Raw genomic sequence first — 25663 nt, forward strand, 5'->3', positions numbered from 1 at the left:
TAACATTAAAATAAAAAGTTTCATCTTCCCTTCATGAGCATTTCACGGGACATGGTCAAACAGCTACAGATTACAGGTTACAGTAGGAAAGGAAGGAACAGAACAATAAAAGTATCATTTTAATTCCATCAGCCTGTCAATACATAATGGTTCTACCTTGTCGTACAATTCAGGATAGAGATCTCCCATCTGTCTCCCATCCAGTTCAGAGAGAGTAATTAAATTCATCAGGGGCTCTGGGATGAAGGATTCTAGTGTCTGCTTCAGCCACCTTGATCTCAGACTATCATACTCATTGCAGCGAAGATGACCTAAACATAAATTAACTAGAATCAGTGCTCTTAAATTTTTATCCATATTAGAAGTTACAATTACGGATGTTTCAGTATTTCCCTGGGATTGTCAGAGATTATAACGTGTGTGCTTATATTACTGCACATTCTACCACACTGACGGATTTTTATAAACTTTCAACATGCTCCTAAAAGGTGATCCATAAATATTTAGTAATAAATACCTACAGAGTGGAAAACTTTCACAGTAAAACAAACTTAAAACGGTAACCCATATTCAAAGAGCAGTGGTATGAGTATTTTTCTGAGATCTTTCTACTGCTATGAGGAGGATACATGTCATTTTTTAATTCATCACAAGCTTGGTCCTCATCTTATGTTCCCAAACAAAGCATTTCAATTCCTCACCTACCAGAGGCTGGTCACCTACTTATACTGACATAAACACAGTTGCTTTTTTTATTTCTAGTCCTATAGCCATGACAATTACCCATTTAGATTAAACCTTGCTGTATACAGGCATTGCTCCAAGCAACAGAATCTCATTTTCCTCCTGCTCTTGCCCTTAGATACTCAATACTCCCATTCATTTTCCTTGCCTTTAGTCCCTCATGACACCACAAGAACCATAGCAGGCTGTGGATATGACCTATGTATACCATAACACGCACTCTCTTTCGGTTGAAATCGTCCTCCTAAAGCTTATTAATTACTTTTGCCAACAATCTGACCACCTTACAGCTAAGGTGTAGAACAACCCCCGGCACAAGTACTCCCTCCTCCAAAGATTCTCACTCTGCTAAATGAACTTGGGCCCATCCCTTTTATGCACCATCTACACACCCTGAGATTGCTTTATGTTCTTGTCCAGCCAACCCTGTGCAATTAACATACCGTATTATCACAAAGATGTAAAAATATTTGACACTTGGAAAAAGCTTGTTTTCCTGCACTAAGAACTCTGATTAACTTACAGTTACAGGAACATGCTTGGCAGCAGTACACGATACACAGAGTACATTCTAGACAGGAAGAAAAAGCAGCACCACTTGGTTTTTCAATCTGCATTAATATGAAGCCCATTTACATAGTCACATGTCCAAGTTTTTGTCCTTACTAATACTAGGACAAACTGACTTCACAATATTCTGATTTCAACAATCTGAATCTACTGAGTACAGCGTCCCTTTTAAACTAAATTTTAATCTCACAACATACACAAACATGCCTTCTAATAACTTTGATAACTGCTCCTGGAACCTGATTTCTGTATTTTAATTGGCACAACAATAAAATACATTACCTGGCCAGGCACACTGCAGCATAGCTATTGATTTACCGCCTGGAGCAGCACACATATCCAAAATCCTTTCCCCATCCTTTATTTCCAATGCCAGCACCGGCAGAAGTGAAGCAGCATTCAGCAGATAATATTCCTTGAGTTTACCAATCTGGTGTTTTTGTGCAGGGAATCTTCCAGGAGTTCTACTGATGTAACATTTTAATGATCCTGGGAGATAGGGTAAGGTTTCCTGAAAGAGACTACGATATCCCTTCAAACGCAAGTTGTTCTTCAGTTCAGAGGAAAAGCTGAATTTATTAAGCAGAACAGCATATTGCCAGCACAATGGTGATGTGAGCACCTCCCTGGAGGTTTAAAAAGGAAAAACAAAGCAGAGTTATATTTAATAAGTGGCAGGTTACAGTTAAGTTTCCATAACGTAGCAAGCCCTTCATCTCAGGGAATTAGAGCAAACACCACAGCTAGGTTTTGTGCTCGCCCACAGTTATGGTATTTTAAGTGTGTTCCGGTGGTTTGAGCCTGTTTCCACAGGTTAATTATGAATTATGTAATGAAGAATTTCCTTCTATAGTTTTAAATGTGTTACTTTTCAATTTCATGAAATATCCCTTTGTTCTCATGTCAAGAGAAAGGATAAATAGGGATACTTGGTTTACCTCCATTATTGTTATAAACAGGAACTCAGGAGTGTACAAACATAGAGAAGCTGTGAACTCATTTGTAAAAAAGACAGAAACAAAAAACCCTAATGCTGCTCCCAATTAATCTTTCACCTTGCTTTTTTAAATCAACCCTTCATGTATTCTTTAATAACCAATGTATAATACTGTGGCTCTCAGAAATAAAAGGTATTTTGCTCCATACTAAAACTTGTCACATAGTAAATGGTCTCTGCAAATAAGGAAATTTTCATGTCTGAAATCGGGGGCTGGGGGAGGGAGGGGAGTTTAATGCATTTGGTTTTCACTGAAAAGGATAACAGTGTTTGCTGATTTGGAATCCTTTTTGCATTCTTTGAAAAAAATAAAACCAACAGGGCTTTGTTAGCATTTACATTTTGGGAGACGTAAGTCAAACAATGGACTGATCTGACTGATACTGACTAGCTGAATCCATAAAACTAAAAAGTGACTCCAAGAGCAGATCAAATGGGCACTACAATAAACACACTTCATCCAACATCCATTATAATCTTCTTTGAAGTTTTCTGAAAATAAACACGCAAACAAAACAAAAAAATAAATATTACAGATGGTCTTTTAATACTAGGGAAAGTTACCAAATAAATCAAATGCAAATCTGTTTATATATTAGGCTCCCCAATCTTCTTTGAAAACTGTTAGGAAACAATTCGGAAGGATGTGGTTTAACAATGTGACTAGCCAATGAGGACAGAGACAAAAAGCATCTGATAAGCAGCTCTGACTTACACTAAAATATTTTGCAGCACTATCCCATCGTGGCTTGGCCCTGTCCACATGGTACTAGAAAACTATCTAATGAGAACTATATTCTAATTATGTTTTGCCATCCTGCCAATTTAGAAAATAATGTTCTCCAACTCTACCTCTAAGGGGCAGATCTTCAGTTGTGTAAACTGTGAAAGCTCTGTTGAAATATCTTGGGGATGTCACGTAATTTCTATGTGACTCCGTTTTGCCGTTTGTAACATAGGAATAATGATCTCACCACAGGATGTAGCAGGAGAAGAAGCTGAATAGTGAGAGAATGTTATTTTAATAAAACAGAGCTCAGAAAAGTACCCAGGGAAATAAATATAATTCATGATCAATCAAGTTACTTCTCGTTCTGTAATTGGAGTGATTCCTCTTTTATACCGGTGAATATTTCTGAAGTTCATTTTATCTTTTTTTGGTCACCGTCTCTGATATAATTATTGTTTCCTCATTTTTCAGTAAATTGCTACCGAAGTATAAAATATGAAACTCGCTGATGCATCTCCCCTCCTTTGAACACATAAAGGGTTTTCCGTAGGCCAAATCCTGGTGCTACTGGAGTCAAAGCAAAAATCCCATTGACTTCAGCCAGACCATAATTTGGCCCTAAGTATTGTGAGGAGGAAAGAGAAGGAAGAAAGAACAGAAAGAAAAAAGGAAATCAGGAGGGAGGAGGAGAAAAAGAAAAAAAATATATTTGTTTCTCTTTACTTGTCATGGAACGTTACAGAGAGACTAAGGAACTGTTTATCTTATTTCTCTTAAAACTGGCTGTATTCACAATTGTTTTGCTTTTTTGACATTATTCAGACACGTTCAAGATAAAAATAATAAAAGCTATTTTGTTATGAAATATTCCCTCATTTTAACTGTTTTCCAGTTTGTAAGTCTGTCTTGAAGGTCATCATGACACTCACTGATGAAGCAATTCAAGGCTATGACTAATACTTAGCTTTCAGCTCATACTATTGTCTCTTTTTCTTTCCACAACTAAGCGGAAACTAAGTGAGTTATGGATAAGGCATCCAGCCTTTATATTTTCAATTCCTTGAGGGGATTTGTGCAAGTGGGATAATGTCCCATCAAGAATGAAAAGATAAGATTCCATATGTTAATAAAAGGGTCATGTCACCTAAATGTATCTCTACATCAGGCGATGTGATCTTTCCTGCACATTCCCTCATTTCCCAGATGCTTGACTAGAATTATTAAAGACAAGTGCTCATCTATCATTCCATGCTGGTATCCTAGTTTCTCCATAAAATAATCAGAAGCACAATTTCCAGTTTGTATGAATTCTATATAGTTCTTTGCAGTTATTTTATGGGGTCATAAAAAGAGAAAAAATAACCTGACTGTGCTCCATGCCTCTCCCAGCTCCTTCATGTATTGCTTCTCAAAGTGATCCAGAACAACTTGGCAGATCTGCTTTTGAGGCTTCCCTTCTGATTTCAGCTTAGAGGGAGGGGGAAAAAGTCACCATGAAAAACTATTAGCCTAAGATTGCAGTACATCAGATTTTAAATACATCTGTTTGGATTAATAATGACATTAAGGTGCTCAGGTACCCCACTGATGGGCATGGTATACATATTTTCAGGGCTGGCAACAGGAATTTTGGAGCCCTCTGTAAAATATGATGTATGAATACCATCTCTCCTGACCTGTGAACAAATCATCCAAACTGTATGCTCAAGATGCTCCGTCCCTGTGATTGCCAAATAAATTACAAGGATCCTGGGGCGCCAACATACCAGGAGCAAAATAAACAAACCATCATTAAGGAGATTATATCCCTAGAAAATTAGCACCCCTGCCAAGGAACCCCTCTCAACGTATCTAACTAAAAGACAGATGTTAAAGTGCATCCTTGTGCAAGTCATATGGAATCCAATCCTGCTTTGAAGAATTATAGTAACTGCTTTCTTCTAGGAGTGAATAAGAATGGTAGAATTAATTCAACTGTACGTTTTGTTTGTTTTACTTACATACACAAAGAAAATTCCTAGCAATATTTAGGGACTCATTCTACAGAATCAATCCACTGAGGTAGCTATTTGGTCTTCTGTACCAGATTAAGCTATTTAAAGAAGTTCTGCAAAGGAAAACACTGGGTTTGTGCTCTTTTTTTGCTTTTTTCGGGAATTCTGTGCCAAAAATATAAAAATTCTGCGTATTTTATTCATAAATAAATAAATGTGGAGACTCCAGCATGGCAGTGGGGAGGACAGGCCACCAGCTGCATGAAGGTGGGAGGCCACCCTGCAGCCCTCGCCCCAGGACACGGACTTGGTGGTGAGGCTGCACCTGACCCTGACACAGTGCAAGAGCCGGGCCTGCCCCAGAAGCACCCCGGGCCCTGTCCCCCTGCTCCAGATGCACCAAGATAGCAAGTGAGAGGGACAGACACTCACACATCCAGGTATGGGGCAGGCAGGCTCAGCCTACGCAGGAGCCAAGTGTGGAGGGGCTTAGTGTGGGGGGATCCAGGTGTGGGGAGAGAGGATTCTGTGTGGGGCAATCTGGGTGTGGGTGGCTCAGTGGGGGGGGAATCTGGATTCACAGTAGAGGTGCCAACCCTCCAGGATTGTCCCGGTGTCTGCAGGAATTAAAGATTAATCTTTAATTAAAGATTATGTCATGTGTTGAAACTTCCTGGAATACAACCAACCAAAACTGGCAACCCTAATGCACAGGGACTAGTTGTGGGGTCCAGGTAAAGGTAGTTCGGGCTCAGCAGGGCAGGTCTGGGTGTTGGGAATGGGCTCAGTAGGGGGGTCCAGATACTGGGGGCTTAGTGGGGAGGTCTGGGTGCAGCTGGTTGGAGCTCAGTGGGGGTGGGGGTCCAGGTGTGGGGTGCTTGTCAGGATGACCCAGGTGCAGGAGGGTGGGACTTGTCTGGGTGGGGGTTCAAGTTCGGAGGGCTCAGCGGAGAATAGTCTGGGTGCAGTGCTGAGGGGCTGGATGCAGGGGCTTGGGCTTAGCCGGGGGAGGGAGGGGAGTTCAGGTGCAGGGGGGGTCTGGGAGCACGGGGTGAGGCTCAATGGGGTATGTGGCTGGGGGACTTGGTAGGGGGATTCTGGGTGTGAGGGGTTGAGGTTTGTTGTGGGGGGGTCTGGGTATGGGGGGGTCCAGATGCATCGGGGTTGGGCACATGGGGGAGCAGATCCCCATACAGTGACTCCTCCCCCTGCAGCTTAGGAGCAATTGGGGCAGGAAGTGCCGGGGGGGGGAGAGAGGGGTGGAAATACGGAGCTTCCTGCATTTCCTCAGCCACTCCTTGCATGGGAAGAGGAAGTCCCATCCTACCCAGCCCAGCCGGGACTAGCAGATGAGTGCTTCCCTGTAGTGATTTACCTCCACACGGGCTGGTCTGGGGGTGTGTGAAACTACATGCCCACACTGCTGTGGAGGGGTGCGTGACCGCTCTTGCAGCTTCCCTTTGCTTCCCCAGCATTTTTATGCGGGGAAGCAAAGAAATCTGCCAGAGACATGAATTCTGGTGCAGAATTCCACCCAAAGTATTCTTTAGGCCAGGGGTAGGCAACCTGTGGCATGCGAGCTGATTTTCAGTGGCACTCACACTGCCCGGGTCCTGGCCACAGGTCCGGGGGTCTCTGCATTTTAATTTAATTTTAAACGAAGCTTCTTAAACATTTTAAAATCCTTATTTACTTTACATACAACAACAGTTTAGTTATATATTATAGACTTATAGAAAGAGACCTTCTATAAACATTAAAATGTATTACTGGCACGCGAAACCTTAAATTAGAGTTACTAAATGAAGACTCGGCACACCACTTCTGAAAGGCTGCCGACCCCTGCTTTAAACTATATAAAGAGGGGACTAAAAGGCTGGAAGGAAAAGTGCTTTTAAAAGAGGAAGGATTGGAGTGGTGTTTGTTTGTTTTTTTTTAAATAGAATTGAGGTCTTGTGTTCCATTTCCCTTGGAAGACTTCGGATGACTGGAGAACTAGTTGGATTAGTAAATCAAACCTACTATGGCAGTGAAGCTTGAGCGATTGAGAGAAGAAGGGATTTTTAGACAGCCTGTTTACAATGTTGCTTTTGTTTGTGGGCATTCGTTAAGCATCTGCGTTAACAAAAACATCTAACACATAATTAGGAGGAAAAATCTCTTGGCTAAAGAGTCAATACTCCTGCACCTTCAATTAACAGATATGAAAACTTCTCTTTCCAGTTCTGTGGCTCAGCAAGGAGACCTCCAGCAAAAAGCAAGAAAGCAAAACTTGATAATTCTAAGGCATAAAAAAGCCAAGAAAATAAACTGAAGAAAAAAATTCATTTTTTTTCAGGTCTTCTTCATATCTCATAAAGATACAAAAATAAAAACCAGCACCAACATATTCTTTCTCCTTCCTCCCCTCCCCACACACACTTTGTAGATCACCTTTAAGCAGGGAAATTGACAGAACTATGGAACCAACATAACCAATTTGTGCAGATTATTATTATTTTACAGAGATGTGTAATGGGGCTGCACATGTGTATCTGAAAATATAATCTGAAATTAACAGGTATAGTTGAGAGCATAATTACATCAGCAGAATCTCTATCACTGGTGATAATACAAAAGAACAGAGTTTGACTGTCAGGCTATTTATCTACACTAGAAAGGGTTGTACTTGTTTTCAGCAATGATGCAATTATATTTTTGCTGAAAACTGTTATAGATTTTTCTTCCTTAAAACATAAAGTACATATGTGGGGCTGGTATGTAGGGGGGGAAATTTACTTGCATATTAAGTAAGTCTTATTTAAAATCAGAGTGGCACACTGCATATGGACCTCCACATCGTCATTTTAGTATGTCACTTTTCAGGGTAGAAATATACTTGTAAGTACCCAATGAAAAGCTAAGCATAGGAGCCCTGAAGTATATAAGGAGGAAAATAAAAACACAGTTATTTATAAAAACTGGCTACTGTTTACAAAAGCTCTGTAAAGCAGTCAGTTGGTTTAGATTTTAGACGCAATAATTTAGGACCAAATTGCAGGCAGAGAGAAGTGGCCTGATACACAGGAGCTGGGATACACCTACTGTATTTCTTCACCTGCTAGTTCTGTGATGTTAAAAGTTAAGGCCCCAGTCCTGCATGTGGGTGGACCTCTGGGCCTACGCAGAGCCCCTGAAGTCAATGTGGGTCTGTCCAAAGGGTACTCTATGCAGGAGTGGGACCCACAATATCTGAGCTGGTTGGAATATTTTTGACCACCAAAAAATGTCAAGACCACTTTTTCTATTTTCTGGCCCACTGAGCCCCAACCAGCTTCACCTGGACCCCCACCCAATCAAGCCCCACTCCCCCAGCATCCAGACACGCCCCCACTGAGCCCCATCTCCCCACACTCAGACCCCCCTGCTGAGCCCCAACCTCCTTCACCTGGATCCCCTGCAGAGTCCCATTGCCTCTGCACCCGGACCCCCCAAACAAGCCCCTGTGCAGCCAGATCCCCCACTGAGCCACCCGCACCCAGACTGCCCCACACACAGAAACCTCCCACCCCACACTAAGTCCCTCCACACTTGGATCCTGCTGGGCTGAGCCTGCCCACCCACACCTGGTGCACCTGGCACAGAGGGGCAGGCCCAGCCCTTGCATTGTGTCCGGGTTGGGTGCAGCCTCACTGCTGAGTCCCTGTACCGGGGGAGGTGGGGGCTCCAGGGTGATCTCCCATCTCAATGCAGCCAGTTGGCCAGTGCTCCCTACTGTCATGCTGGAGCCTCCACATTTATTTATTGACAAATAAAATATGCAGAACTTTGCAGAATTTAAAAATATTGTGCGCATAATTTTTATTTTTTGGCACAGAACTCCTTCAGTAATAAAAAAATCAAAAGTCAGGGCCCTCCAAAACCATAAGACTGGCTTAAAAAAATCATGAACCACTAGTTTCAAGTAGCTTTTTCCTCCACCTCCTTTGTCAGGGCTTTTGTCAACACAGGGAAATTTGCCAGCATACCTATAATAATTATACCAGTATGACTTTGTGTGTGGACATTCTTATTCTGCAAGAAGACTATCCACTCAGGGAGCTACACTGGTAAATGGTGGATGCTGTATAACTTGAACTGCTTAACTGTGAATTCGGTGTAACTGTAGTCTTTAAGCCATGATTTGAGGACGCCGATAACTCAGCCAGAGGTCAGGGGTCTATTACAGGAGTGGATGGGTAAAGTTCTGTGTCCTGCATTGTGCAGGAGGTCAGACCAGATGATCATGATGATCCCTTTTGACCTTAATGTCTATGAGTCTGTAACTATAGTAGAGGTTCTCAAACTGTGGGTTGGGACCCCATTTTAATGGGGTCGCCAGGGCCAGCATTAGACTTGCTGGGAACCAGGGCTGAATCTGAAGCCCAAGCTTCACCTGGGGCAGCAGGGCCAGGATCTACCCCCCAACCTCCTGGGTCATGCAGTAATCATGTTGTCAAAAGGGGGTCGGCGGCAAAATTAAGTTTGTGAACTCCTGAACTATAGAAATATAATCATACCAGTACAGGTAAGCCAATGACTTTCCCACGTAGATGAGCCCTTGCCCTCTCTCCACTGCACACAGGAAAACTCAGAAAAATCATGTGATGTTAAAGAAAGCTCCCTGTTACCCAGCACTGCCGACATGCAGCATTCAAAAATCGTGAGTCAAACTCTAAAAATTCATCAGAGTGGCTTACCAAACCCACCACCATTTCAAACAACGAAGTTGGGGCTTTTTTTTCTTTGCTTTCCAAGGCCCCTACGCACATTTAGATCACAATATAAAAGCTTAATCCCACAATCAAGAATAAAAGGAGTACTTGTGGCACCTTAGAGACAAACAAATTTATTTGAGCATAAGCTTTTGTGAGCTACAAAGTGAGCTGTAGCTCACAAAAGCTTATGCCCAAATAAATTTGTTCGTCTCTAAGGTGCCACAAGTCCTCCTTTTCTTTTTGCTAATACAGACTAACACGGCTGCTACTCTGAAAACAATCAAGAATAGGGCCCTACCAAAATCACGGTCCGTTTTGGTCAATTACACAGTCATCGAATTTTTAAAATAGTAAATTTCATGATTTCAGATATTTAAAACTGAAATTTCAGTGTCATAATTGCAGAGGTCCTGACCCAAAAAGGAGTTGGGGTGAGGGACAAGGGTGTATTATTGTAGGGGGGCTCATGGTACTTCCTTACTTCGGCGCTGCTGCCTTCAGAACTGGCCAGCTGGAGACCGGCGGCTGCCTGCTCTGAGCCCAGCGTCAGCCAGAGCACAGAAGTAAGGATGGCATGTTATTGCCACCCTGACTTCTGCACTGCTGCCCTCAGAGCTGGGCCCTGAGTTGGCAGCTGCCACTGTCAGGCCACCAAGTTCTGAAGGCAGCAGTGCAGAAGTAAGGGTGGCATAGCATAGGCGCCGACTCCGTGGGTGGTCTAGGGCTGGATCACCCATGGGGAAAAATTAGTGGATGCTACACACTCACTGGCAGCCAAGCTCCCCCTTCCTCGCCTCTTCCCCCCAGAGCGTGCTGCGTCCCCACTCCTCCCCAGCGTCCCCACTCCACCCCAGCGCTCCCCCGCCCCCCTGCTGCTGCCACCTAACAGCTGTTTGGCAGTGCTTAGGACTTTCCAGGAGGGACGCGGCACACTTATGGGAGGAGGTGGAGAAGAGGCGGGGCAGGGGCGGGGAACTGGGGGCAGGGGTGGGGCCAAGCACCCACTGGGCAGAGGGGAAGTTGGCACCTATGTGGCATGGTATGGTATTGACAAGAGCTGGGCGCCCCGCCAACAGCCACCACTCTCCGGCCACCCAGCTCTGAAGTCAGTGCAGAAGTCAGGGTGGCAATACCATGATCCCTGTAAAATAAATTTGTGATCCCCCCCCCCCCCCGCCAACTCCCTTTTGGGTGAGGACCCCCATTTGAGAAACGCTGGTCTCCCATGAAATCTATACAGTATAGAGTAAAAAGCACACAAAAGACCAGATTTCGCAGAGGGAAGACCAGTCTTCACGGTCCCCGACGCATTTTTCATGGCCGCGAATTTGGCAGGGCCCTAATCTTGAAGGCCCAGTGGGAAAAAAATGGAAATGAACACCAAGGTTGTCACAACCCCAGGAACTGGCGCTTTAAAAATAAAAAAACAACATACTCCGCGCGAGTCTAGCCGTGGAGATGGCAACCCTGGGAGGCAGCGCTCACTGCAGCAGCCCTGGAGAAGAGGGGAGGAAGAAGCGGTGCTGGACCCTGCTGCCGCTCTCCTCCCTCGCGCCCCCGCCTGCCCACTAACAGCTCGGGGGGTTGCTGGGGTCGAGCGATTTCTCCCCCAGCTTCACTCCGGACTCTTTGCAGAGCGGAGGCCGACTCCCCTCCGGCGCTCAGCGGCCCTGCCGGCCCGGCCCCAGCGCAAGCTTGGGGGCGCAGTGGGGCAGGAGGAAGGGCTCTTTCCCAAGGGCAAGGGGGCCCGACTCCCTCCCCAATCTCCGGAGCTGTTTGCCTACTGCCGGCCACTGGCTGTTGCTACCGCACACTGGCCCACCCCGCGCAGCAGCCTTCCCGAGGCCCGGCCCCCGCCTCTCACCCGCTCCTGGGCCAGGGAAGGGGCCCCCCGCGGCCCACAGGAGGCAGCGAGCTGGCGGCACAGCCGGGCTGGGGCGCGCAGCAGCAGCCGCCGCATGGGGAAGAGGCGCCGGGCCCGGCGTGTGGGCCGCGCTCAGGGGAGGGGCCGCGTGGCCGGCTGCGCGCCCTGGCGGGGGGGTCGCAGAGCGGGCGGGGCTCAGCGCCAAACAGCGCCGCCCCCACAGAGAGGACACAGGCGGGGCGAGGCCGGGCCGGGCCGGGCTCAGCTGAGCTCGCTCAAGGGCTGCGGCGCCACCTCGCTGCTGCTGGAGCTGGGCGGGCCACGAGAAAGGCCGCTGCGGTGCACTGCTGAGGCTGGAGCACCGAGCTGCCCGGGCGGGCTGACAGGCCATCTCACTGACCGCCTCCCCTCCTGGCGCCCTTGCACACGCAGCTGCCCGCTCGTGTGTCATCATCCCGAGCCAAGCTGCTGCTCTTGCTCGCAGAAAGCGGCACCTCACAGCATCGCTCAGTCCTGCGATCGAAATCTGCCACGCTCATTTTCACAGGGCAAACACGAAAGGAGGACTTGGAGCACCTTAGAGACTAACCAATTTATTTGAGCATGAGCTTTCGTGAGCTACAGCTCACTTCATCGGATGAAGCTGTAGCTGACGAAAGCTCATGCTCAAATAAATTGGTTAGTCTCTAAGGTGCCCCAAGTCCTCCTTTTCTTTTTGCGAATACAGACTAACACGGCTGTTACTCTGAAACCTTTCACAGGGCAGTTTCCCCTCCCCCTCCAAAGTCACATGAGGAGGAATTCCCCACCCTGCAGGCAAAGACGCTCCCTCTCCACCACCTCAATCCATCAGTCGCGATTGCCAACTCCACAGAGAAGGAAGTCACCAGACAAACCCTGAAAGGTCGCTAGATGTAGCTGTTGAAGCACTCAAAAAGAGTCAAAAATGTCACCGAAAAACTTCCAGAAAATTCAACAGAGAATGATATATATACACACACAGGTGAGTATAGTCACAAAATCATTCACAAGCAGCTCAACAGTGTTAATAAAATCTATTCCATGCTCCTCTTACTACATTGTGTTGCACACCAGAAGCAACAACAGTATGCATTCGATGAAGTGAGCTGTAGCTCACGAAAGCTCATGCTCAAATAAATTGGTTAGTCTCTAAGGTGCCACAAGTACTCCTTCTCTTTTTGCGAACACAGACTAACACGGCTGTTACTCTGAAACAGTAGGCTGTCATCACCAGGAGGGCGCCCTCTGCTCATGGTAAAGGGCACATTGTACACTGCAGCGCTGGTTAATTTCAGCGGAGGCCAGGGTTGGTTAATTTCAGATGAGCCTCCCTTTCTTGCCAGCCTGGATTTGAGCAGACAGGTTAGTGAAAGGGAGGGCCCAGAACAAGGGGTAAGAGGACCTTCGCTCGGCGCTGCAGAAAGCCAAGAAAGTAGACTTAAAAACAAAAATCCGTTAGCTGGACCCCTTCCCTCCTGCTTCCAGGATTTCATTTCTCAAAACAGCTGGGCAGCTAACCCCAGGCCAAGCCAAGGGAAGGAGTAAAGGGGAACTGAAATCAGGCTAGCTTCACTTTTGATCCTGTAGTAAGGGCTTAATTCCTGGGGGCACAGTGTCCAGTCTCATCCCACCCCATCTTCCAGCCATGGGGCTCTCCTCACTGGCTAACCTGCCTCCCCCTCCCAGCCTGCTTCATTAGCCATCTTTCCCTGCATCACAGAGTGTACTATCTACTACAAAGAAAGAACACATTTGGGTAAAAACAAGCCCTAGCTAATGTGCTGCTGTCTCCAAAGCGTGTCTGGCTTTAGCGAAGTATTTAATTGGCCTCCACAAACTTCTTTTCCTCACCTGCAGATTATAGTGATATCAGCCCAAGGAGCCCTAGAATGTGCTTCCTTCCAAGGACATGCTCAAGTGAGATGTAATGACAATGATGTAGTGTGCAACAGAATGTAGTAAGAGGAGCATGGAATGGATTTTATTAACACTATTGAGCTGCTTGTGAATGATTTTGTGACTATACATATTGGTGACTTCTTTCTCTGAGTGTCACTGTAATTGGCAGTAAAAGTCACTAGATTTGTCAGTGGTCACTTCAACACTTATTTTCTCACTAGGGAAACCAAACAGTCATTAAATCTAGTGACAAAGTCGGTAAGTTGGCAACACATCTCCCCACAATATGCAATCCTGCCTCCTCCACTATCCTCCTCCAAAAATACCTCTGGAACCTGGCTCTCACTCTGTGGTGTCTCCCTGAATAGCTTCATTTGTGTCTGTTTCTGTTGATTCCCTCAGTGGCACCAGATCCTCTTGGGAACAGAGGGCCCTTCAGCAGCAATCCTAGCAACTGGGGGATCATGGTGGCAACCTCAGCCCTATAACTTTAAAGACCTGTCTCTTGCAAAAATAAGTGGCTACTAACATCCTACATTGAAATGGTGCAAGTAGCGAAGGCAAGGGAGCACACAGAATAATGTGAGGTTGAGGCCTTATCTCATGGCCAATCAGAGCTAGGAAAGCTCCTAGCCCTTTGAGGTTTCTGGCCTCACATTGCCACAGCTCAGCTTCCATTTCTGGTGTTTCATGAGATGGTGTAGAGTAGAACCTCAGAGTTACAAACTGACCAGTCAACCACACATTTCATTTGGAACCGGAAGTATACCATGGGGCAGCAGACAAAAATAAAAAAAGCAAGTACAGTACAGTACTGTGTTAAACGTAAACTACTTAAAAAAAAAGAAAGCAGCACTTTTCTTCTGCATAGTAAAGTTTCAAAGCTGTATTAAGTCAATGTTCAGCTGTAAACTTTTGAAAGAACTATAACATCTTGTTCATAGAATACTAGAAGATTAGGGTTAGGAGAGACCTCAGGAGGTCATCTAGTCCAACCCTAGCTCAAAATTCAGAATTACAAACATGTTGGGAATGGAAATTGTTCGTAACTCTGAAATGTTCCCTGAGAGTAGAAGTCTGAGGTTCTACTGTACATTAAAATGAGTGCTGGTTACAGATACCAAGCCAAAAAAAAAAAAATACAACCCATTTACCAGAAAATCCAGGATGTTTTCAGTATGTTGATAATTCAGCCTCAGGGGGGAAAAAAAAAAAAATCAAACAACAAGAACAAGCAAGATGGAAATACTAAATAGTATAGGTTAAACAAGTCCTCTTAAAATCAATCCTATCTATTTTTAAAGAGCTGAATTCGTCTGGTACAGTACTTGGCCTTCAAATTTATTACTTTCACAATGAATTCCTTTATTTTCATCTTTTTCATTCGTGAGGCTAGCTTTATAAAAAAACTAAGAGCATGCCTCCTACAAAATATTGTCACCAAATTTAGAAGCTTGTCTAAGATTAGTCAAACCAAGCCCCAGAGAAAGAGACAGAAGTCAAAATAAAGCTTTATATATACACTCTCAAATATCAACTGCAAAAGGTCTGGGGATTTTTTTTTTTAATTAAATGCCAACTTCTGTAAGATACTGAACGTGGATAAAAATACTCATGGTGAAACATACAGGGCCAAGTTCTTTGCATTGTAACTCCATTAAAGCCAATAATTGATGCCAGAACTGATCTCCTGTTTACCTTACTTATCAAACAAATACCATAAACATTTTGAAAGAACCATCCCACTCTAAACATTTATCAGTCCATTAGTGTGTGGTGCTGCTAATGTCACCCACTGTGGCAGAAACTAGGATGTCTGCAGCACAGTTCTCAGGATGTTAGAAAGGCAATTTGGTTAAAATACATTACTTTTGCTTTATAAAAATAGACTTTTTTGAATCTTACTAATTAACTTTTTAGCAGAACCTTTGGTGGCCCATGGACTGCAGTGGAAGTTGAGCTCTGCAATTTTTGAAAAACCAAGCCACAGCTATTAATACTAACAGTTTCTGCACCATAAACAGTACAGTAAGTTATCTGCAGTACTGATCTGGGGGGGTTACTTTGGATGAAAAGTTAAACAATGTCCCCTACAATGACTAGAAGTCAAACTAGCTTCTTTCAAGATTCCGGGCTCCATTTCAGGGAAGCAGAAGCGAGGTGGACTAGCTCTCAAAAGCCTCTAGCATTTTCAGAAAGAGGGGCACAAGCCCAGATATCTTGGACTAGAGAGAGGTCAACATTCAAAAATACCAAAGGCAGTGCCACCCCTCAGCAACTGTGCACCTGAATCCTCAGAGAGTACTCCCATGCTCTCCAAAGAAGGCATGACATTGTGCCAGTGCGGATTTCTTTACCTCTGCACAGTCCAGCTGCAAGGGTTGTGGGGTTTCTCTTCTTCCCCCTGAAGCAAAGTAGAATGCTGGGACCTTGGTGTTTCTCCTTTACAAGCTAAGACACAGGCCTTCAATGTTAGGTATAACACCTGCAGGTGGGCATGGTCCTGGATGGTCAGATGAGGTTAGATTTAGCAAGAGTCCAGCAGATGTTACTGAAAGTCTGAATCATATCCAACATATCTTGATTGCAGTGGGTAGCAAATTTAAAGCTTTAGTTGAAAGCTATCCAAAATTTAAAATTACAGGATCATGTAAATAAATGCTATCCTCCTAGAGCCCGTAATGGGGAAGTTGCTGAAAGTTTCAAGATATTTCTTCCTCCCACTGAATAATGAATGTGTTGGGGCTAGATAAATTTTGAGATACTGCTTATGTGCAATAGTACACTGTATCCGGGGAAGGCCGATTAGGAAACAATTTCCAAGAAGCCTGCAAAATATGCCACATTCCAAGGAACAGGAAAATACAGAAATAGATGTGTAAAGCAGACATTAGCGGTCAAGAGTGAGAGGCACCTCATTTTCTCAAGCATTACAGTATTTTTTGGCACAGAAAACTATTTGGCCATTCATACAAGAATGAATAAATCTGGCTCTAAACCGATAACTTTAATAAAATGTGAGCGTTCATGCTCCAGTAGTGGGCCAGGCTGACAGATAAATAACTCAACATTGTCTCCATAGGTGCTGACTCTGTGGGTGTTGTGGGGCTGGAGCACCGAAGGGGAAAAATTAGCAGGTGCTCTGCACCGCCAGCAGCCAAGCTCCCCCGCCCCCACCCCTCCATCTCTCCTGAGCGCACCGTGTCCCTGCTCCTCTGCCTCCCAGCGCTTCCCACCCGCTGCCTAATGGCTGTTTGGCAGTGCTTAGGACTTTCCGGGAGGGAGGGGGAGGAGTGGGGATCCAGGGCGCTCGGAGGAGGAGGTGGTAAAGAGGCAGGGCAGGTGAAGGGACTTGGGGGAAGGGGGTGAAATTGAGGCAGGATGAGGGTGGTGCATGGGTGGGCAGAGCATCCATGGGGCAGAGGGGAAGTCGGTGCCTATGATTGTCTCTATACAGAATAAATGCTGAGCTGAAGCATGGATATTTATTTTAGAAATTTGGAGCACAAACATCCATTTCATATAAACACTTATGCCAAATTTTAAAAATAATAGGACTTCTAACCTGAGCGTCTGGATTTCCACTTCTCAAGAAGAGAGGAAATTCAAAATAGAGGCCATACGGGACACTGCAGTCAACCAAGCACAAACAGTTTAGTTTATATAAACATCCTAGGTATGCGACTTTCAAAAGTGCCCAGCATGTGTCTAACTCTACTCGAGCTGAAGTCAATGTTAGGCCAATGCTGAGTGCTTTCGAAAATCTCATGCTACAGTTTCCCAGTTAGAGATCAATCCATTTTTATGACAGTTGGTGGGGGGTGTTACTGTGTGAAACAGTCACAATCCTATAATCTTTCCTCACAACCAGTGCAAGGGGAGTGAAGTCAGCACCATATTCACTGGGGAGCAGGCAGTGCTTTGCAGCTTGCCACAGTGCATTATTTTCCTAAAGTAGTTTGTTGTGGAGTACAGATCACCCTCTAGTAAGTGCCAATGTGATCTTAGGTAAGATAGCAAAGTGTATCCAAACAGCAGGAAAAAAAAAAACTTGAACATGTCTCTGCCCTAATGGAAACTTTTATTATTAGCTTTCTAGTCACTTCTATGAATCTCATTAATGGCATTTCTATTGAAATAATTTAGGATGGTGTTTCCTTTTGAGGAAACAACAGTATCCTGAGCTGAATGAACTCCAAAGGTGGCAGCCAAGGAGACAGTTATCACAAAGTTAGCAATGAAGCACCCTGAAGTTATCATACTGAACATCATTGCTATCTGAAGTGGCATCACTAGGCCAAGAAGCACGGCTTTCAGGCCAAAATATATATATATATATATGTTTGTGATGGAGAGAGAGAAGAAAAACAAGTACAGAATAATCTCCAGCTGGTAAAGTTATCATTGTGTGTACCTTTCAATGGTAAGATTCTGTGCAGTGCCTCTAAGAAGCCCAGCACAGAACCACAGCCCAAGGGGGTGGGAGCTAAGATGGCTTTAAATCCTACAGGGCTGTCTAAGTTACCCCAAGCCTCCTCATGCTGTCTTATGGGGCAGAGTGCTGTTCAGAATCTCTGCAATGCTGCAGCCTTTGCAACTGACACCCCCAACATCCTCTTGATTTGACAACTATCTACAACTGCCTTTTGCAGTTCTCACCCTGTGTGAAATCTTCTGGGACCTCTGTAGATTTCTTTGTCCCCTTTAGCCATCATAAACGGCTGCAACAGGGTGAGGTGTCTAATGTTATGAGTATCCATTATTTCAGATCCAGTTTTCTCCTGCTCCCATGTTAAGTGTGGGGTTCTCTCACTTATTGTAAATGTACATGAAAAATGATAAATCAGAAAAATGTGGCTGTAGACAACGTGAAGCTTTAATGATTGCACTGCACTTTTAGAACACAAAGTTCTAAATATTATTTACACTAAAAAAAATTAAGCATTTCAGTAAACTTTGTGTCCTCCTCCCCTTCCCTTATTTGGAACAGGGTGAAAGGAGTTAAAGAAAAAGATTGATTTGCCTTTTGAATCATTAATTATATTTTAACATTAATGTAGCATTTGCAGCCACTATTTCCCATATGTTATGAAGCTATGTGGGGGTCTTCTCTCACCTATCTTTTCGCATGTCCCATAAAGAAGTTAAAATGTTACATAGATAGCGACTTTATCTAAGAGAACAGTTGCATGTGCAAATCATCCATGTATTTAAGAGCAAGTGCTCTTAAGAGTTGAATACATTGATAAATGCACAAGGATAAAATCTCAAACACACAATTTAAGACAAATACAGAACTTCACTAGCCCAATTTTATAGTTTGCTCAAATCTGGTAGTACCTCCTACTGACTCAAAGATTAATAGTTAAGTGCACTAGTGAGGCCTCAAGAAGTATTTAAAATAGTATTTTTTTATAATATACGACAAATATAAATATAAATCTATAACTGTCAAAATACATGAAGTACTTATTTTGGCTGGGTTTTTTTTTGTTTGTTTTTTAATTTGTTCACTCTCTCACTAATTCATGGTATTTAGCAATGCAAATTGCAAAATGGTTCCCACAGTCATTAATAAGAATTCATGAGGTTCTTCTGTACTTGCCCCCCAAAAGTATTTAATATGTAATAAAGAAAACACTTAGATGCTGTACATTAGTTTTATTCTATACACAGTGACCGTCAACAAATAAAAAGCTGATGTAGTATAAAATAATGAGAAAAACAATGCTGTCAATTACAGTACACTTTCATATATAAAACTGTATGAAAAATATTTCTAGTAATTTGGTCTCATAACAATATAAATTTAACAGTAGAAACAAATTTTGAATATGAGAAATATCATTGTTTTAAGTTTCAGTTTCTCATTTAATTTCCCTGCCAGCTTTCTTTTTAGTTGCACTTTAAAAAGAGAAACAAAGACTTTCATTAATTTAATTTGTTTTGCATATAGATAAAGAAAAAACTCAAAGGTCAAGATGAAACTGAAAAAAGTGTCAAACTGCAGTACATAGACCCCTCAAACCAAAGGAATGTGTATGACAAGGTAACTAATTACATGTATGTGTATGACATGGTAAGATTAATGGGATTATGCGTGTAAACTTTTAAGGAAAGAATGCTAAATATTAAGACATGTTTATTGAAAGCAAGCCAAAGTACATCACAATAGTATCATTATTTACTCAAACAGAACCCTGTCACCATACCAGACCCTTTACCACTACCAGGGAAGTATTCTCCTGCTATTTCCAGTCACATTCAAATGGTTTTATACATACCCATTACTCACTGAATTTGAGTTCTCTCTCTTCCCAATGCAATACACATCCTTAATGTTAGTGACGGTTTTGCTTTAGTTAAAACAAACTAATATTTTAAACCATTAAGTAAGGGTTACATTTCAAAAGAATTGTGTGGGGTTTTAGCTGTCACTCCCATTGACTTTAACAAGAGTCATGTGGCTAAAACCTCATGCAATGCTTTCAAATGTTAAGGTAGCTGATGAATATATTTCACTGCATTATCACGGCCTAGTGTTTTTTGCTAGTATGAGATGATGGGAAGCTGGTAGCGTAATAGAAAGTCACCATTGCCTGCCTATTCCAAAAACCTTTGATTTAGGACCTGTGCTTTTTTCACAAATGCTTTCAACCTCACTATAACGTTGTAGGGAAGGTTTTCCAGTCACCAGCAACTAAGTAGTAAAATTATACGTACACATATGGTATAGAAATTATTCTCCCAAATGTAACAGAATACAAACTTATATCAAAACATTTGAAGTACAGTAAATCCAATTCTCTCCTCCAACACACCACTCCCTTTTAAAAAAATAAATATGACAGGGGCACATTATTTGGAAGGTTAGAATTAGGCTCATTACATTGCCTTAAAAATCTCTGCTTTTTACATTTTCAATATGACATTTTTAGTGTTTTATATAACACATTAAACAGACATGTATGCTAACTGATTTGATTTTTCACCAGAATTCTTAGTTGAAATGAGTTCAAAATTTCAATTGTGTGCAATTCTATGTTATAGCACATAATATAATATTCAATTAAGATATTTGAAAACATATTTACTATGCATATCAACTCCCATTTAACAAAACAAAAAAATGATCCATAAGAAGAAAACTTTTAGGCAGTCCATTCAAATACCATAATTATGTGTAAAATCCGTTTATCTTAAAAACCCCAGAGACTGGCAGAAGGGCAATATATGAATAATTAGGGCAACTGGTGACATAAATCCCAACCAAAATGTATTGCTATTATAAAGTAAACATAAAAGTCAATATATTCATATGGGTAAAGCTATCAACAAATTTTTAACACTTTCTAGACACCATTTTGATGGCGAGTAACAGGCATTAATGTTAAATCAAATTCCCAAATAAAATATTAGAAAAAATTATAAAAATATAGTTAACGTTTGTAGCATATAATTCTCTATATTCACTCTAACATGCACACATCTTACAAAATGCCTTAAAATTATTAGCTGTAGAGATATGGATTACTACACAACATATGAATGACAGTCTTGATGTGCACACCCAATCCATTTGCATTTGGTCTTGAAGGTGTTTTTCTTCAGGGTTATAGCTATATAGTCTGGCAAGTAAACCCCAATATGAAACCCAACAGTACTAACCTGATCCCAAATTCCACGTGCGTGCAAGTGCTCTCAAACATTTCTGTTCTCCATGTCCCTGTTAACCCCTGAAGAAGAGCTGGTGAGAATGTGAACAGTAACTAATAAGCCAAGTAGAAAATCTCATCAATCCAGTCCAGTAGAACTAACCCGTGGCAGAAAAGAAAATGGGTTCTTATTGTCTCATCTCACAGCAACTCTTTAAACAGTATCCAAGTAGGAAAAATTGTTATAATTTTGTGATTAAGTTAAAAATGTAGAATGTGATCTGGTTAAGAAATGACATCATGGGTGTCGCTGTTAGGTCTCTGCCGTATAGTCAATGGAGGTAGCGGCTTTCCATAGAAATCTACATAAACAACATACCAGAAGAAAAACATGTTAGAATCGAATTTACATCATCTTTTTCAAAAGGACAGATTAATTCTGTTGAATTCTTGCTGCTTTAAAAACCAGGCAGACCACAATTTTAGGGCCAGATCCTGCAAACAATTACTACCCTGTGTAGCATTTACTAATGCTAGTAGTACTATTGATTTAAATGGGGTTAATCACATTATTAAGCATTATACCCGATAAAAAGTGTTTGTAGGACCAACCATTTAGAAAAGCATCCAAACACAGCACTGTTGAATACTGCAGGCATATACAGGCCTGACTAAGTCTAGCAATTATGCAACTGCAAAATCAGGGACAGGGACACCTCTTCTAGTAAAGAAAATTAGGCCTAATTTTTCAAAAATGACCAGTGATTCTGGGCACTTGACTTCACACACCTTAACAGGGCCGGATTTTCAGAAAGTACTGAATGGCCACTCTCTGAAAATCCAGTGTTCTAGTGGTGTCTCAGTTTGGGCAGCCAGACATTAAGGTATCCGAAATCACTAATTACTTTGGAAAATGTAGACCCCAATCTTTAATTTTGACACTACAGCGTGCGTGCGTATTTCTGCTTTCTTGGTCTAAACATCACCAATAAAAATAACTTCATAAACATGTGCTGCTATTACCAAGTTCATTTTTCATTTTCTGACCATATTGACATAGGACCACAACTCACATAGACATGCTCGAATGATCGGATGACTTGATTGGGTGACCTAAAATTATGGCAAATTACAGGTATGCCATGTTGCTCTGGTAAGATATAAATATTTCATATGAATTAAAAATGGCAGTTATTTTATGCTTGATTATTATGTTTCCTTGCTCATATAACTTCTATTATAGGGTAATCATGTTTACAGTGTCCAGGTTAAAAATCACTCATCTTGGTGGTTGTTTTGCTCAAAATCTCCAAGTCATTGTACAATACATATTAAGAAATCAGTACTTTGGAGTAAGCCTACTAATGGATTGTAAGAGTAACTTGGAAACAATAACTAAAAAAAATATATAGTGGTTAGATTACATGGCTAGGCTTTATTTTGTTTCTCTTTCCTTGGAGGAACTGCTCAGTTCCTTCAGGAAGATGCATAGACCAGATCTTCTGGTCTCAGCTATGTAAAGTCTTGGAAACATGCTGAACACTGCACATTCTGAAGAAGACAGAACTGAATAGATAACACCACTTAAAATAATAATAAAAATTAATAATAATTCATAGGTGACAGAAATTGGCAAGTGCTACCCAGACCTTGCAAGAAGAAGGTATAAAAATTAGAATTGCTGGTGTGGTCAAAATGGCATTGCTCCTCAATGTTTGTAGTTTTCAACTGTGCCGTTTAATGAATTACATACATAAAATTTGATAGAATTTGACTGAAAACTCTTCTTTTATTCTCCTCTAAGTGAGTATGTGTCCAAAAATCTGAAACCACTTATATTTTAGTTCTTATAATAATCATGCTAGCCCTCTGAATCGGATATTGTAATCATTTTTAGCCATCAGTGCAATGAGTTTGCTGCCAGCAATGGGTTTTCAGGTGCGAAAATTTGCTTTCCAGCACCAAGTTACAAGCATGACACAACAAGGAAAGAGGTCCTGCCTTACATAAACAGTTATTTTTACAAACTTGCATGCAAATTAGTATATGCAAAATATTAAAAATAAAATAAAGTGTCAAGAATGGTTGGTAACAAGAAACAGGTGGAAAACAGGAAAATGTACAAGCAACTTTTTGAACCCTTTGAATCTCAATTTCAGTAGTATTGACAATGGAACTGTAAATCTTAAACCAATTATAGCTTGCCATTGCAAATTTTCAAATTTTTTTTAAACTCACAACATTGAATATATATTCCAATTCACATTAAAAATATATGCCTTTACAAGAGTTTTTATCTATAAATATAATGACCTGTGGTGAAGCAGTTTTTAGGATCTAGAACTAACAAAGGCAAGTAAATTCAGGTCTTACTCCTTAAGTACATGTATACATGTTAGCAAGATCAGGGTTTTATTTTTCCCCATTGTACTTAGGATAAGATCGGTTACTGAAGACTAGTTTTACACTGATGTAAATTCATTGAGTTACTCCCATTTTACAGCAGTGGTGAGAAGAGAATCAGGAGCACAACATTGACAGAACCATTTTGAATCCTAACAGGGTAAATGAAAGCTTTTGAGAGGCTTCTGTTATAGTCAGCCTCTCACTAAGTGTAACTAAAAAGGAATTTTAAGAAGATTGGGTTTGGAAGGCAATTTAAGCTCCTGCAGATAAAATAGGAGAGGATTTATGCAAATACATCCTTCATCAGGAATAATGTGACATTCATTTACAAGTGTTGTGCTACAGTAACTTGCATAGTTGGCAAAGTTTCAAACTTTAGTTAAAATAATTGCTTAATTAAAGTTTCATATAACTGGCTATACTGCCTGTTGGCTCTGCCTAAACATCCTTCATACAACTCTCCACAAAGAACGATGGAAGAATGATAAGATTCAGATCCTAAATAACCTGATCATCATGTTTACTGTATGTTACTATAGTAAGTCAACAGCGGTAAGTAAAAATTTTATTCTCTGATAACACTCAAACAGCATTATAACCAGAGCCTTGCAGGTTTCTTTTACTGCATAGTACACAGTACTGATTTTTAGATCTCTCTATATTGCCATCACTGTACTATGTGTCTACTACACATCTAGAAATAGTCCAACATTTTTAAAAAGATAGATACAAATATTTCAAATTACTCTCCTACTCTTACTAACATAGATTCACACAAAAGTGAATAGGAATACTAAGGGAGCACTTGTGGTATTTCATGAGCATAGACAGAAACTAAAGCCACAGAAGTCACATTTAAGGGGGTGGAGGCTTTAGATTCCCGTATGATGTGCTTGCTTTATTGACCTATCAAATATTTTTATAATACATTCTTTACAAGTGACTTGGGTAAAAAAACATGTTATAAAGTTATGACTGTGCATGAGTACGAGATGCAGTTTGAAGTTTAACAAATTGGTTATTTTCAGTGGATTTTTCTTGGCTAAAAGGCCCCAGAACTACTCTAAGGGCTAGTCTACATTACCAGGAGGATTGACTGGCAGCGATCGATCCAGCGGGGGGTCGATTTATCGTGTCTAGTCTAAATGTGATAAATCGACCGCCAAGCGCTCTCCCGTTGACTCTGGTACTCCACCAGAGTGAGAGGCGCAGGCGGAGTCAACGGGGGAGCATCAGCTGTCGACCAACCACGGCGGTAAGTAGATCTAAGTACATAGACTTCAGCTACGTTCTTCACGTAGGTGAAGTTGCGTAACTTAGATCGAACCCCCCACCACCACCCCAGTGCAGACCAGGCCTGAGTAGAGCACCTGCAAAAAGAATTCTCTCATCCTACAGTAATTGTGGTTCTTTGAGATATTGCAGTTTGTGTGGATCCCACTGTAGGTGTGCATGTACCTCATGTGCATGAGATGGGATTATTTGAAAAGCAGTGTCCATTGCCTCCTTGTACTCTTATGAGAGGGCATAAAGGGTGCAGCACCTGCAACTCTCCCCAGTTCCTTTGCAATTCAAAGCCTGGGCTAGCTCAAGACTGTGAAAAACAGGGATGGAGAGCAGGTTGTGAGATCCACACTGACTACCTCACCTTAAAGGAACTTGCAGTAACTGTCTGTTAAGTAACCTTTCTTCTTTGAGTTTGTCAGTGCAGATCACACTGCAGGTGACTGGCATGCTGTATCCCCTCAGGATGGTGGAGATGAAGAGTTTCAACTGTATCAGTCCAACAGCGACTGTAGAACTGCTCTCCCGACCTTTCCACCTGATCTAGCTGCTGACTACAAGGCACCGTGTTTGACAAAGGAGGTTACTTGTTGCTGCCGTACAGATCTCTGATATTGGCATACTTGTGAAGCAAGTGGTGGACTGCTGCTTATGCTCCGGTTTAGCATGCTTTGCAGTTTGTTGGAAGAGGTACAACATCCAACTGGGAACACAGCTTCATTGCTATATCCTTCATTACCTGCAACATGGCCTTTAGAAAACC

At 42.2% G+C, this 25663-nt stretch overlaps 2 protein-coding genes across 7 annotated transcripts in view; both read right to left on the minus strand.

Moving 5' to 3' along the window:
* Window positions 1-11780, minus strand: part of NSUN3 (NOP2/Sun RNA methyltransferase 3) — a 29449-nt gene extending 17669 nt beyond the window's left edge. For 2 of the 4 annotated variants that reach the window (XM_075118116.1, XM_048870118.2), the window contains exons 1-4: window positions 11636-11778; window positions 4405-4508; window positions 1597-1940; window positions 157-311 (exon numbers count right to left, since the gene is read on the minus strand). In XM_075118116.1, the coding sequence (XP_074974217.1) occupies window positions 157-311; window positions 1597-1940; window positions 4405-4508; window positions 11636-11731 (699 nt within the window). In that variant the 5' untranslated portion in view covers window positions 11732-11778. Of the gene's footprint in view, window positions 1-156; window positions 312-1267; window positions 1316-1596; window positions 1941-4404; window positions 4509-11206; window positions 11597-11635 lie in introns of those variants that run through there. The other 2 variants (XM_048870100.2, XM_048870127.2) reach the window with 2 other exon arrangements.
* A 7900-nt stretch (window positions 11781-19680) lies between these two features.
* Window positions 19681-25663, minus strand: part of ARL13B (ARF like GTPase 13B) — an 80129-nt gene continuing 74146 nt past the window's right edge. For all 3 annotated transcript variants that reach the window (XM_048870182.2, XM_048870144.2, XM_048870172.2), the window contains one exon: window positions 19681-21572. In XM_048870182.2, coding sequence (XP_048726139.2) covers window positions 21496-21572 — 77 coding nt within the window. In that variant the 3' untranslated portion in view covers window positions 19681-21495. The remainder of the gene's footprint in view (window positions 21573-25663) is intronic.

The sequence above is a fragment of the Caretta caretta genome, chromosome 1 (genome assembly GCF_965140235.1).
Source record: "Caretta caretta isolate rCarCar2 chromosome 1, rCarCar1.hap1, whole genome shotgun sequence".
Taxonomy (NCBI): Eukaryota; Metazoa; Chordata; order Testudines; family Cheloniidae; genus Caretta; species Caretta caretta.